Source organism: Nicotiana attenuata, chromosome 11, assembly GCF_001879085.1.
Source record: "Nicotiana attenuata strain UT chromosome 11, NIATTr2, whole genome shotgun sequence".
NCBI lineage: Eukaryota > Viridiplantae > Streptophyta > Magnoliopsida > Solanales > Solanaceae > Nicotiana > Nicotiana attenuata.
The window spans coordinates 8,967,625-8,982,240 of NC_031999.1; the positions used below are offsets into that span (position 1 = coordinate 8,967,625).

At 36.7% G+C, this 14,616-nt stretch overlaps 2 protein-coding genes and 1 long non-coding RNA gene across 3 annotated transcripts; 1 reads left to right on the forward strand and 2 right to left on the reverse strand.

The window, feature by feature from the left end:
• Positions 65–567, reverse strand: LOC109234097. Its single transcript, XM_019399943.1, has one exon. The coding sequence runs from the start codon at positions 526–528 to the stop codon at positions 145–147; it is 384 nt and encodes a 127-aa protein (XP_019255488.1). The 5' UTR covers positions 529–567; the 3' UTR covers positions 65–144.
• On the forward strand, positions 1,425–3,798 carry LOC109234098 (pentatricopeptide repeat-containing protein At1g79080, chloroplastic). The gene has a single exon (XM_019399944.1). It carries the CDS (start codon positions 1,706–1,708, stop codon positions 3,419–3,421), a length of 1,716 nt encoding a protein of 571 aa, XP_019255489.1. The 5' UTR covers positions 1,425–1,705; the 3' UTR covers positions 3,422–3,798.
• Positions 6,517–8,797, reverse strand: LOC109234099. The gene is made up of 2 exons (XR_002069129.1): positions 8,670–8,797; positions 6,517–6,923 (listed from the first exon to the last, which is right to left on the reverse strand). It is a non-coding gene; the product is annotated as an uncharacterized LOC109234099 (long non-coding RNA).

Consider the following 14,616-nt stretch of genomic DNA (forward strand, 5'->3'; position numbering starts at 1 on the left):
GTATTGATCAGGTTCTTCAACAAATGCATCCATCGTGTTTAATTATCTCCTAATAAGAGAGAGAAGCAGCTAAATAAAAGTTCAATAATACTATTATTCATAGTAGAGTACGTAGAAAAGGAAACGTAATTAAAAAGGTGATACTTAGGGAGGGTTTGATGTCAAATTATCAGCCGTCTTACTATCAAACATGAGAGTTGCAGCTGCTGGTGGCTGATGTTTATCCATATCATCATGGTCGTCATAGACAGTAGTACTCTTTCCCCGATCAGAAACTTCTTCAGCTTGTTTTACTGCTGCAATATTGCGTGCACTTGAGAAGAGGTCAACAGTTTGAGAATCAGCAATGTTACTGCCTTGTTGATTCTGAATATTGCGAGCACTAGAGAAGAGATCCACAGGTTGAGATTCAGCAATCTTTCCTCCTTCAAGAGGGGTGCCTGCTTTATACCTTATTCTCAAAGCATCATCTTCACTTAGTCTTGCTTGAGCTGTCCCGTGAGTAATATCATCTTTGCTCTTTGCCATGATTTTATTATATATTGCTTCTCTATTTTTATTTAGGTATAAGATTGGTGATGATGCACTCAGTTTAGTTATATAAGCACTGCAGCGAGGTGAGCGTGGCATGTTTCTCTAAGAAAGGGAGACAAGTGTGATCTATTTGTGAAGACGTGGACTGTCTTTCTTGCTGCCTAATACTACTAACAGCATGCAGAGCAATACAAAGGCTATTTTACATTTAGCTCTTCACACTAACCTATTAATAAAATGTTATATTAAACAAATTGATGACATTATCCTTCTTTGGCGAGAAATAATCGACCCCACATACCTCACTAATGACTCAAACTTTTATTAGCTTTATATTATGAGATTTTTCAAAAGAGGAAAAATATATAACAGTAACATATATATTACTCTTTTCCGTCTCATGACTATTTACGATTAATTAGTATCTGAATGAATGTATACAAAGTTTAAATATTAATTCAAAATATATAGTATTATCTTACTGAATGTAGAAGATAATATGAAACAAGTGAGAAAATGACAAAAATGGTGCCTTTTGTTTAGAACAGAGTGTAAAATAATTTCTTAAATATATTCTTGAGTATTTTAATCTTCTAAGTTTATTAAAAAGTAAACACGAACTTATATTCAGCGGGGCAACTTTTACAGTATTTTTTTTTTTTTTGGTTATTTTGGATCTATTTCTGATATGCATCTTTTGAGGTACAATTTCTGCTACTCTATTTTTTATGTCTGATGAGTTTTTGGTGTTGTGTTTTTAAAATTTGGCCGGGCTTTCCTGATGTTTTTAGATTCTTGAAGTAGTAAAAATTATATATAAAAAAACCCGCAAAGAGAAAAAAGAAAGCGACTTTAGTCCCACACCCATCTTTTTGGATAACATTAGGAGGGAGTGGACAGACTCGACCCACAACAGATGTAGCTCTACTCCTTTTTACTAACTTCAAACAAGAAAAGAAAAAAGAAAAACAGTTTTCTTGGAACTGAATTTAGTACACAATTACAGGCACGGAGAAGAAAAGCTCTCGTTGTTCCATTGATCAAGAATGGCGTAGATTCTCTATAAACAGCTATTGTATGTCTCTTTTTACTGTTTCCTTGCCTTACTGTTGATTATGGTTCCTTTCTGGTGCAATTTTCTAAACTAGGCTTCAATCATTTTCTTGATTTCATGGCCGTCCCGTTAAATTCAGTGTCCACAGTGACCAATCCATCACCTGAGAATGCAAGAAATTCTTGTGGATTCTTCACCCACATACCAAAGTTCCTTCCTTTTTTCCACTCTAATAAGACCATTTCAAGAATTTTTGCTTCTTCCCAAATAAGCCCACCTCTAAATAATATTTTCACTCTGCCCAACTGGAGGTCTGGCAAGAATGACCCAAGAAACAAAGAACTTAGACTTTATGATGCCTTTCTATATTTAGAATACATGGTTGGGAAAGGCCACAAGCCTGATAAGACTCATGCAACTCAACTGTTGTATGATCTTTGCAATTGTAATAAACTTAGAAAAGCTGCTAGAGTTATGGAAATGATGGTTACCTCTGGTACTATACCTGATGCTGCTTCTTACACTTTCTTGGTAAATAACTTGTGTAAGAGAGGAAATGTTGGTCATGCTATGCAATTGGTTGATAAAATGGAAGAATATGGATACCCTACTAATACTGTCACTTACAATTCTCTTATAAGAGGACTTTGTATGCGAGGGAACTTGAACAAAAGCCTTCAATTTGTGGAAAAATTGATGCAAAAGGGGTTGGTACCAAATGCATATACCTACTCCATATTGCTTGAGGCTACTTATAAAGAAAAAGGGGTTAATGAAGCAATGTTGCTTTTAGACAATATTATTGCCAAGGGTGGGAAGCCTAATTTGGTTAGTTACAATGTTCTCTTAACTGGGTTGTGTAAAGAAGGAAGAATAGATGAAGCAAAAGAGTTCTTTAGAAACTTGCCATCGAAAGGGTTTAATCCTAATGTTGTTAGCTATAATATCTTGTTGAGGAGCTTGTGCTTTGAAGGACGTTGGGAGGAAGCAAATGAGCTTCTAGCGGAGATGGTTGGAGAAGAACGTTCACCATCAATAGTAACGTACAATATATTGATTAGTTCCCTTGCTCTTCACGGTCAAACAGATCACGCCCTCAAGATTCTGGACGAAATGTACTTTGGAGAACAGTTCAAGCCAATTGCTGCTAGCTATAACCCTATAATTGCGCGTCTCTGCAAAGACAGGAAAGTGGATGCAGTAATTAAGTGTCTCGACCAAATGTTAGAACGACATTGTAGTCCTAACGAAGGGACATACAATTCCATTGCAGTGCTTTGCGAGGAAGGAGTGGTGCACGAGGCATTTTCAATTCTGCAAGCTTTGAGGATTAAGCAGAGCTCCTCCACTCATGATTTCTACAGAGCCGTGATTTCTGGTTTGTGTAGGAAAGGAAACACATTTGCAGCGTTTCAGCTTTTGTATGAAATGACAGCCCATGGATTCAATCCTGACTCTTACACCTATTCATCGTTGATCAGAGGATTGTGCTTGGAGAAGATGTTGGTTGCTGCTGTTGATGTATTTTACATAATGGAGGAAAATGGATATAGGCCTGATGTTGACAATTTCAATGCACTTGTGCTTGGTCTATGCAAATCAAGAAGAACAGACTTGTCGCTAAAGGTATTTGAGGACATGATCAGCAAAGGTTATATGCCCAATGAGATAACATATACCATTCTAGTGGAAGGGATCATACATGAAGAACACAAGGAGCTTGCATCAATAGTCCTCAAGGAATTGCATCTTAAACAAGTAATAAGTAGAAATACTGTTGAAAGACTTGTTATGCAATATGAGCTCGAACTTGAGGATATATTAGTACAGTGAATATTTCACAACAATGGGTCAATATTGGGTCACAGGATGAGAAACTAATAAAGGCAATCTATTCATCGGCAAATGCTAATACACCAAATTCAACAAGAAGATTCTCATGCTGCCGGTCAGATGGAGAACTTTATACAACTAATAACCACTTGAGATACTTGGTTTCGGATACGATAGTTGGTTCATCGTAGGCTTTAAAGAGGTCAGATGGAACATGTTCATTACTGTATTTTTACCTTAAGCGTACTCTTTGTTACTGGAATTAATGTTACAGAAATGGCTGAATATCTCCTTTATCTCAAGCTTTCTCACTATTTTGTATTAGAGTATAAGTTCTACTATGTACTAACAATGTAAAAAAAGTCACTTAAAAGGCAATTGCAGGTAATTCTCTAAGTAATCATTAATCATTTAATTGTATTGTACTACTTAGTTTTATACAGAAATAGTAGCAACACTGAAATTCTTTTTGCTACAGTGTCATTCTTAATTTTTCTAAGGTTCAGCATCATGGTTCAGTTCCAATTTGGTCTTCCAACTTCAAATGTACCTCCATTTTGGTAAGAGGGCTTTGGGCTGAATGCCTTCCTCAGTCTCTTAATTAGCAGTTTCTATGAGGAAAGAGGCAAGCCTAGATAATAAATGACATCCTAAAAAAAAAACCATTCTTTTCTTGATGAGGTTAATTTTTTTATTTATTCTTAAAAAAAGGGGAGAATGTTGAGCATGAAAAAATTGATGTTGGCCAAGGTGTAATCTCTAGCATGGTTACAAGTTACTGTCACGTCACAAATGTGAAAACTTTTAACATATATTTCTGTAAATTCTGCAGGCGCTATGTTGGTGACTATTTTTATGACATGGTCTGAAAAATGTAATTTATTTTTATGTGCTTTCAAAAGGAAATAAATGACTCCCAAGTCTTTAGGCGGTTCAACTCATCATGAATATGAAACTAGACTTTGAAAGTTAAAAGGATTCTAATGACTCCCAAGTCTTTAGGCAGTGTTAAATGCTTTGACTGCCGCGGAGAAGAGGGCTGCTTTGGAGGCGTCAAAAAGTGACAAACAAACTGTTGGTGTCAATGCAATTGTAGCCGAAGAGAGAGGAGGTCAAGGGGCATTGCTTGTCAACCCCTTGGGACTCATACATTGAGTTGACCTCGACGAGGACGTCGAGTTTCAAAGAGTGTGGGTGGTTTGTTAGACCTCCGCCAATTGAGCTCGACTTGACAACAAGAGTGTTGTCATGAGGCAGCAAGAGTGTTGCAAAGCTGGTGCACGAGTGGCACCAAAGTCAAAAAGGGAAACGGGCAAGCGATGGCTAAGGCTTTGAACGGATGCGAGGCAGCTTGGCAAGGGCTTGACAATGAGTTGCAGGCTAAGGGCGACACTTGATTATGGCAAAGGCATCAAGGCATGAGGCAGTGATGCCAAGGCAAGGCAAAAACGGATAGGCAAAGGCAAGCAAATGTGCAACGGGAAGGCAGTGCGCGGGCAGATTTGTCATGGCAATGAGTTGCGGCAAACGGGCCAAGTTCGTGGGCGATGGCAAGGCAAATTGAGGCACAATGCAGCTGGAATACAATGGCATTGGAGCTGGTCCAAGCCAAGGCACGAAATTGGGCAGCAACATTGGAATTGACCAAGTCAATGGCGGTTACCGGCACATGCTGTGCATACGGGCAGCAGTTGTGTTTGTCTAAAATGCTGGCAGGAGTTAGCTACGTTTTTGGAGGCGATGATCTCATTATCTTTAGCATGATTTACATGATCCTAGTAGTTGGGGGTGTCAACTACACTAAAGTAAAGTAGTGGGCTTAGTGGGCAAGTGTTAATGCCTAAAATGGGGCAACTATTGTGTAAATGGGGCTGATTCATGTTCTATAAATGGACAACACCCATCCCTTTGTGGCTTATGTGAGAAAAACGTGTGAGAGCACACAAGTGAGTTAGGAAGAGTCCTAAATCTGTTTTCAAGAGTGAAAACAACCTAAGGCTAAGAGTAGTCTTGTGAGGGTCAAGAGTGATCTTCATTTTTGTACACGGATGTACTTCGGAGTTTGAGTTTTCTTTGTATTCTCGAGTTAAATACAAAGTTGGGAAAGAGTTCCTGTAATCTTGTGACTTTTGTTCATGTTTAAATTATGTCCCTTTACTTATATTTTTGTTGCCTAAGTTCATTCTAAGCTTACACGTTGAACGCTGCCTAAATTAATCAAAGTCCAAAGTTGCTAAAATTTTGGCCGAGTGTTGGAGCAGGCTGAGGTCAAGTCGGTGCTTGGCTGCCGCGCGAGCTGTTTTTGTGAAACATAAAACGCGCCCGTGACACTTTGTAAGACCTTATACACGTGTTAATAGATTTAGCAAATAAGTAATATAATGGATTTCAAACCCAATAAATCAAACGAGTTGTGATATAATCCCGAACTCGCCCATAAAGCTCCAATTTTGCTCTTAGATTTCTTACTGATTTTGAATGCAAAAACACTGCCTCGAGTGTTGCGCAAAATCACCACTCCTAATGTGTCTCTTACCATAGTTGGCCGCTTCTCACCTTCCCGTTGGTATCAACACCAGCTTGTGGATGGGACTTCCCCTTCTTTACCTTTTCTCCAGTCTTCATATTCATTTCCACCATGTAATCCTCTTTGAGCATGCATTGATTTCCGGCTAAAAACTTGCAACAACTCGGCATAATGATTCGACATGTATTTGTTTAGTTTTTCTTTTCATCTTGGCATTTGGAAGATCTACTCAACATTACTAACCTTCTTTCTTGTTCTTGTAAATACGCAAGGACAGTTATTTCAGTTGAAAGTACATTTAAGTGGTATGTACACTGGTTTTAACTATTTTCATGATCACCTACTATATGATTCAGTATTCAGTAGTAGTTTTTTTTTTGCGTGGAGACTTGATCCCAAGCCTCTATACCTTTTTCATGATTTCGTATTCTTGAACACCAAGCACGCACGAGCTAGACTCAGTCCCTGTCAGTGTTTCACTTCAGCCATGCATCTTGAGGCTTCGGCTCATGTTTAACCCTAGCAACTCGCACCAGAGACAGATGACAATTCATCTCAAGAACATCACTCGAAGCATAACATTCAGTCAAACTATAATCAAACGAGATGCAATCCAGGCAAACAGAAATCCTCTCAAGAAAGTCAGCTTAAAAGAGAATAGGTTCAGGATAATCTCCCATATATCTTAGGTGGACAAAACTAGCAAGTTGCCCCAAAAACACAAATCAACATCCTTACAAGTAATAGAAGAACTAAACTAAGCTCCTTCATAGAAGATAGTAGATTAATTAATGCAGCTCCAAACAACAGACAACCACCATTCTCTGGAGCTGCCAGAGAGATAGACAGCAAGAGGAACAGGGCAGCAGATTCACCCAAGAAAGCATCCTAGGCATCTAGAACCCTGCTCTACTTAGATCTCTGTCTCATCTTTCTGCGCTTCCTCTTCAGTCTCCTCATACGCTTCTTCTTCCACTGCATTTAAATAAGAAACATTAGAGGCTGCCGTAGTTACAGTGATAAGAGAGAACAAAAATCTTCGCAAACTCCCTTTAGGCACACTTAATTGTTAGGCACACTTAATTGTTATCTGAAGAGGCTTAAAAACAACCATTGTCTCAGCTTTCCTCTAAATCTCTTTGGCTACATTCTCAATACAACTCTGAATCCATACATTCTCTACTTCATTCCAGGGCCTCACACTAAATAAGTACATTCTTTCCCTTTTTTCCCATATAAAGCCCATCAAATACTTGCTTTATGGCAAAACCAGGACTTCAGAATGTTTCTTACCCCAACAAAAGATCCCAAAAGGCACAGCACACATCAAATAAACTCTAGTTTATGCACGGAAAAAAAGTAGTCTGTCTAAACAAATACATGTTCATGACAGATAGTCCACCACACAGAAGAACTTTTTTTTATAACCGTGGTACCAAGGCAGCTTACGCACCTCAACTAATTCCACAAGGTAACTACTACCTCCCACTCCCACCAGGACAGGTACCAACTACCATTATCCACCAAGGCTTGGACAAATAAGAAATCACCTAATGTTTTTACTCCCGCTTCATTGACCACTAGCCCGCACACATAAGGGAATTTAGAGTGAACATTACGAAAAAACAAGAAGAAATCTGAAAACAGAAGATAACACTCGCCAACCATATATATGCCATGGTAATGTCACTAAAACACAAAGTTTATTAAAAAGTACTGAGTTGAATAGTCAGTCTAATTTTGTTCTTCCACCAATTGCAATCTACTACACCATCATATTAAAAGATAAGTGCATCTCATATCATACTCAGTTCAGTTGGACTAGAAAAAGCCCTTCTACCATTCCAACTGTCCATAATGTCATTTGAATAGAAATTTTTCGCCTATGGACCCTTCTACCATTCTCTCTGAACACTCTTGCCTTGCGCTAGAAGGAGCAAATGATGTAGATGGCTGGGAGGGTAGAGATCTGAGAAAAGGCAATGTGGGAGCAATCTTGGGAATGGTGCAGATATAGGCTGACTGACAGGGTTAGGCATGTGAAACAAGAGTGAGAAAGCTCATTGAATGATGCAAGTGAGACAACAAAGGGAGGACTGATGGAGAAACTCTGGGATTTCACATGATGGAGAAACCAGTCTCAGCAATTATTTTCTCACAGCAGGACACAAGTATTCCAAGTTTCTAACTAATGGGGCTTCCTATAACGTTCTCAATTTGCTAATGAGGTTATTTGGTTATATTCTTTCCATGACATGAAGTTGGTGAGGATGGCGTAATCCTGCTTATTATATATTAGCATGCTAAACATAGTATCTAAGTGAGGTTATGATTCTCTCTGCGTAGGATTAGATTCATGATTCCCTTGACCGCCTTATAAAGAAAGAGAAATCATAGAGTTTTCTTTCAGGGGGACACAGAATCAAATAGTGAGTTCAAAAGTGGCTCAAGGAAAGTACGATGGGTTAGAAGTAGGACAAGTAAAACGTATCCTGTTCAACATTAAGGTATAGAACGGAATCAACGAAAGCAATAGACGCTTTAATCCATCACAACAACACAAATGCAGAACATTACTATCATATATAAATTGCAAATTTAAACTAAAACATGAATTCAAACACGACATATATTCGAAAACATTTTAGATTCACGAAATAGAATCGTGCAATGTCGAGTTAAGAAGATGCATTATTTAGGATTTGGAATGAGATAACAGACCTTGGCCCTCATCCTTGCTCAAATTTCACCGATGGCTCACTCTTTATCTCTCGACTTTCGCCGCTTTCACCATGAAACCGTGGCCTCCTCTTCTATTTATAAGGAGGTAGCAAACCCTAGCTCCTAGTAGGACATTCTAGTAATTTCAGGTCATTTTGCCCTTCGCGTTCTCATTTTTTTTTCTTTTGGGCCCTTTCTCCAAACCAATTGCGGCTTTTGAAATATAGCACAGTTTACCAGCCAAAAAAAAGCACAGTTTACACCAGGTGCCAAATGTTATGGTATGTTTGGAATTATATAATTGGTGTAATTATTATCCTAGTAATTATATAATATTGTAATTATGACGATCTATTTGTTTGTGATAATATAATTACAAGTATACTGTTTGGTTGCACAAGTATAATTATATAATTAGATTAAATTTTAAATATAAATTAATTATCAAAAATTAAAGTTACGATTTAATAAATATATGTCTTTATAAATAATATTAAATTTTACATTTAAGATATATATATATATATATATATATANATATATATATATATATATATATATATATATATATATATATATATATATATATATATTTGTAAGCAATATTGTAAAATAATTTACACATTTTTTAAAATTTAAAAATATTTTACTTTAATTAATTATTAAAACTAAAAGTACATATTTTGTAAGAACATCATCGACTACATGCTTGATAAAAGGATTAATATTTATAAATATAATGTCATAACATTACTCACTTGGTCTAAACCTAGAATTATGACTAGATCCCGGTGAACCATAACCTTTCGCGTCCAAATATGTAATTAGTTTCTAAATTCGAGTCCAATCGACGTTGTATCTCAAAATACCCTTTCTTAAGTTTCAAGTCAAAAACTCATTTTTCACTCTATAAATCCTTGAGTTAGGTGTAATAATCCATAGGTAATCATGATATATAATCAAAACTAAGTAAGAAACACTTGCCCTAAAGTTTCAGGTGAAACCCCTCTTCAAAATCGCCTTCTCCCGTCCTCCAAAACTTAAAAATAGTAAAAATAAGGTCAAAATCCCGAAATTGGACGTTTTATACCCCCTAAGAGTAGTTCTTCTTTGTGATTGCGGTCACTACACTCGCGATCGCGATTCACAAAGTGTCCAACACTATTATATTCTTCGTTATCGCGGCCAAGAAGCTCCACGATCGCGATGCACCAATGTGTACCTCTGTACTACTACCTTTAGTATAATGACCATAACTTTTGTACAAATATCGGAATAACGAACTATTTAAATTTTTAGATATTATGCTCAAAGGACTACAACTTTTATTTTTGGGTCATCCCCAAATTTGTAGATTGCGAGATATAAGCTTCAAAAGCCACACCACTGTCAGTAGAAATTTATTCTACGTGATCGCCGAGAACCTTCCGCGGACAAAATTTTAAATTCTACTTTACTCTTTATGATTAATATCCTAACCATCATCATTACGATTTACACTCCTGCTGTAAAAAATCTGCAGTTGTTACCCTAAAATTCACTCGAGGTTCTCGGGACCCCTCAAATTATCCTAACTAGTCCATATATTTATACGAACTTTTCCACAGTCTCAAAACACGTATGATAATATCTGAACCGATAATCAAGTATCAAATCAAAATCATTAACTTTCTTAAGTCTCCCACTTCTAACTTTCACAAGATACGTCTGAATCACACCCGAGCCCTTCGTGAGTTTTCCAAAATATTCCGACAAGTTCAAATGCCCTATATGAACTTGTTCAAAGGCTCGAAACATGCGGCAAGACGTAATAACATAAAAGTCAAACCTTAGTCAAACTTATGAACTCTTAAATTCTTCAAATTGCCAATTATTAACCAATAATGATGAATTCTTCTCGGGCCATCTGAGACCCCATTAAACATACGTCCCAATCCAAAATCAACATACGAACCTATTGGAACCTTCTAATAAGAAAGCGGAGCTCGTTTACCTAATATGTTGACTTTGGTCAACTCTCTTAATTTTTAGGCTTCTAGCTAGGAACTAAGTGTTCCAAATCACTTCAAAAACTCGATCCAACCATAAATGCAAGTTATAAAGCATCATATGAACCTAGTCAAGGTCTTAAATCATAGAACATAATGCTAGAACTCAAAATAACTGGTTGAGTCGTTACATGTTGCTCCGGTTAGGGGTTAGTAGGTCGTGGTCGGTTAAGGAGTCCATTTTAATAGGTTATGTGAGCTGATTCGTGGGTCAACCCAACCCATTTGACAAGTCTAACTCATACTACACTTTTATATATTTTGTTACAGGTTCTTAGCCTGGTACTAGTGGGACCGAACCCAAAAGACTATCTAGAAGTACTTGCTTGGAGTCTCAAGGTAGAGCTACTTGATCGATCCGCAGTGCCTTGGAGTCACCTTCGTTTATCTTTCTATTATAGTTTAATCTTTATTCAGACAATATATGTATTATGTCTCAGATAGTTGTATTTGATTTAGTTGTAGTGGCTAATGACACAGTGACACCAATTCCTAGGGGTGTTTTGGTTATTTTTGTACTTGTGTTATTAGCTTTAGATTAAGTATTATATTATCATCTCTGTTGTTGATGTACGATATTAGAAATTGTCGTTTATGCTACTTGGTTCGTCTAGCGGGCTGAATTAGATCCATCACGACCTTGGTGAGATTTTTGATCGTTGTAATATTACAATGTATTTGTACATCGAGATTTGAATAATGAATAAATATAATTATAAATAATACCCAATTAACTTAATTAAATTCATTATCTTTGCAAATTTAGGTTATTTAATTATTTTGCAAATTAAAGTTATTTAATTATTTAGAATTTAAGTATAGATCAATGTAATATAACATTGATGTTCATCCTTCATGACAAATTTACATGTTTAGGTCAACTTCTATTAACTACAACTTGTATGACCCAAAATTTAGATCTAGATTTATACAATCAGATTTTATAATAAAGTAGGATTAATCTTAGCCAATAGTAATATCCAAAAGATAGACCAAATATTTTTGTACTAAGATCTCGCGTTTGTTATTGAGTAGAAATAAATGACAACAATAATGATATGATCAATGATTCAAGAATATGGAAGATAACAATAAATAATAATAAATAGCATTTAAATAAATAAATGGGTGGAGGTCACCCGGAAAGGGTGAGATTTCCCAATAATTCTTCTGACAAGGATAGATAATAATAAGCCTTTGAATATTCGGATCCTCCTTGAATCATGCGAGAAAGGGTAGATAAAGATGTGAGAAAAATGTGAGCTTTGTATATATATGATAAAGGAAGAATCTTCAGAGAATGTCAATATCTTCTTTCTTTACAATGAATGTCCCAAAAATTCCCTCTGTAACTACATATCTTTATATTTATAAGAGTACATGGGCCACAAATTCCTAAATAGTACATCTGGGAGGAATATTCATTGGAATATTCTTTGGGAAACCATAATCACAAAACTAGTCGTTACTGCTTTAATAAAGGGAGTGCTCATCCTCATTTTCGTCCTCTGTTGAGCCACCTCGACCTCGTTGACGACATGTTGTTTTCTCATGACATCGATCTTTTGAAGCCAGGTCATTATGTCACGACCTAAAATCCACTAGTCGTGATGGCACCTCCAACCCGCTAGGTAAGCCAACTAATATCTATCCAGTTTCAAGATATTTAACAAGATAATTAATCAAAGAAATTATCTAAATCTTATACATTCCCAAGGACTGGTAGTACAAATCATGAGCTTCTACGAATAGAGTTTACAAAGCTGATATGAAGTAAATACATCATCTGTTTGAAAGATACTTAAACATAGTTTTATAATTCTAAGGCTACCATGAACAAGAGGCAGCTACAACAGGGACGCAAGTACATCTTCTAATTCAGCTCCCCTCGAACACAGCAACATCGGCGTCTGGAATCTGCACGCAATGTGCAAGAAGTGTAGTATGAGTACAACCGATCCCATGTACTCAATAAGTAACAAAACTAAGCTTAGGTTGAAAGAAGTGACGAGCTGGAACATAGGTCGGGTCCAACACCAATATCCAATAGCAGTTCATAACAATGTACAACATATAAATAAGGAAGTAATTCAGAGATAAAATGCTTGGCTTTTTCATAGTTTTTCAAAAAATAGTTCCACTTTTCAAGTATATCAGCGAAAACTCAACTCTTTTACAGAAATCGTCGAAAATACGAGTAAGTTTGAAAACAGTGAGTTTTTCCAAAAATCCTTTCAACAGTAAATATGATATTTCATTTCTTCCGGATAGTATGTGTCAAATACCTCTATATGCCCACATATCAATGTGTGTAAAAAAGTCATGAATGATGTGATAACGTACAGCATGAGGAAAAATGCATCTCTATGCCTGTATGTCATGTGCATGTCAAATGCGATGCGACTCAGTAACAAAACCATATGCGTACTCTCAGAGTATCAATTCACTCAGTCCTCCCAGTTACTCAATCCTCACAGCCACTCAGTCCTCCCAATCACTCGGCACTCGCACTCAGTAGGTACCTGCGCTCACTGGGGGTGTGCAGACTCTGGAGGGGCTCCTTCAGCCCAAGCGCTATAAAAAGCCAATCATGGCATAACAATTAGGCCCTCAGCCTCACTCAAGCATAAATCAATAAAACATGTTGCGCGCGTGCAGCTCGATCCCATAAATATCCTCACAATCAGGCCCTCGGCCTCACTCAGGCATAAATCAATAGAACATGCTGCGGCGTGCAGCCCGATCCCATAAATATCCTCACAATCAGACCCTCGGCCTCACTCAGTCATCAATCTCTCCAGTCTCACGGTCCCTCAATGTCATCAAGCTAGCCCGACAACTAGGGGTGTTCATAAAAACCCAAAAAATCGAACCAGATCGAAAACCAAATCAAACCGACCAAAAAACCCGATACTTTTTGGTTTGGTTTGGTTTTGGTTTTGAATTTTAAAAACCGATCGAATTTGGTTTGGTTTTGGTTTTAATAAAAAAAACGGAAAAAAACCGAACCAAATCGACTATAGGAGTAGCTATTTCAAATTTATTATTATACCTATATATATGTATATTTTTATACAAAGTTTTAAAAATTTAATGGTAAATATTGATAGTTTGCACTTTTAGTATAGTTCTTTACCTTTACATTCTAGTTTGATTGGTGGTTTTCTTTTGTTAAGTGTAATAATCCATTTCGTGTTAAAAATAATATATTTTTAATTGAGTCCTTAAATTATTCATCACTATTTGATTCAATTATCATCAATATATCTTGGTAAATAATAGATTTCTCAAAGGGCAATTGATTTGATAGTGTTACGTTGAAAATGTGATCGTCGGAATATGTGTTTGGTAGTGTATGTCTTATATTTAAGAAAAACCCGACAAATAACCAAAAAAACTGAAAACCCGACAAAACCCGACATAAACCGAATCGAGAAAAAAGCAATTTAATTGGTTTGGTTTGGTTCTAATATTTGAAAAACCGACTTACTTGGTTTGGTTTCTTTTACGAGAAAAACCGATCCAAACCAAACCATGAACACCCAATAATGATATGATGTATCAATAAATAACAACTGAGACTCAGATATGATATGAATGCATGAATATGACTGAGTACGAAATATCAATGAAATCAGTGAGGTGACAGCAAGAAACGACCACTATGGTTCCTAACAATATCATTATAAAGCCTAAACATGATATCTAGCATGATTGACAGCTCAATTAATTAATCACATTGTGAAAACACATATATAAACAAACTAGGGCCACTAAACAGTGCCAGAGAAACAACGGAGTCACAATTCACAGGGTGCACGCCCACACGCCCGTCACCTAGCATATGCGTCACCTCAACACCAATCACATAGCACATAATTCGGGGTTTCATACCCTCA

Excerpts from the sequence above, each read along its gene's own strand:
- LOC109234097 (XM_019399943.1), bottom strand. The coding sequence starts at position 528 with ATGGCAAAGAGCAAAGATGATATTACTCACGGGACAGCTCAAGCAAGA.
- LOC109234098 (XM_019399944.1), top strand. The coding sequence starts at position 1,706 with ATGGCCGTCCCGTTAAATTCAGTGTCCACAGTGACCAATCCATCACCT.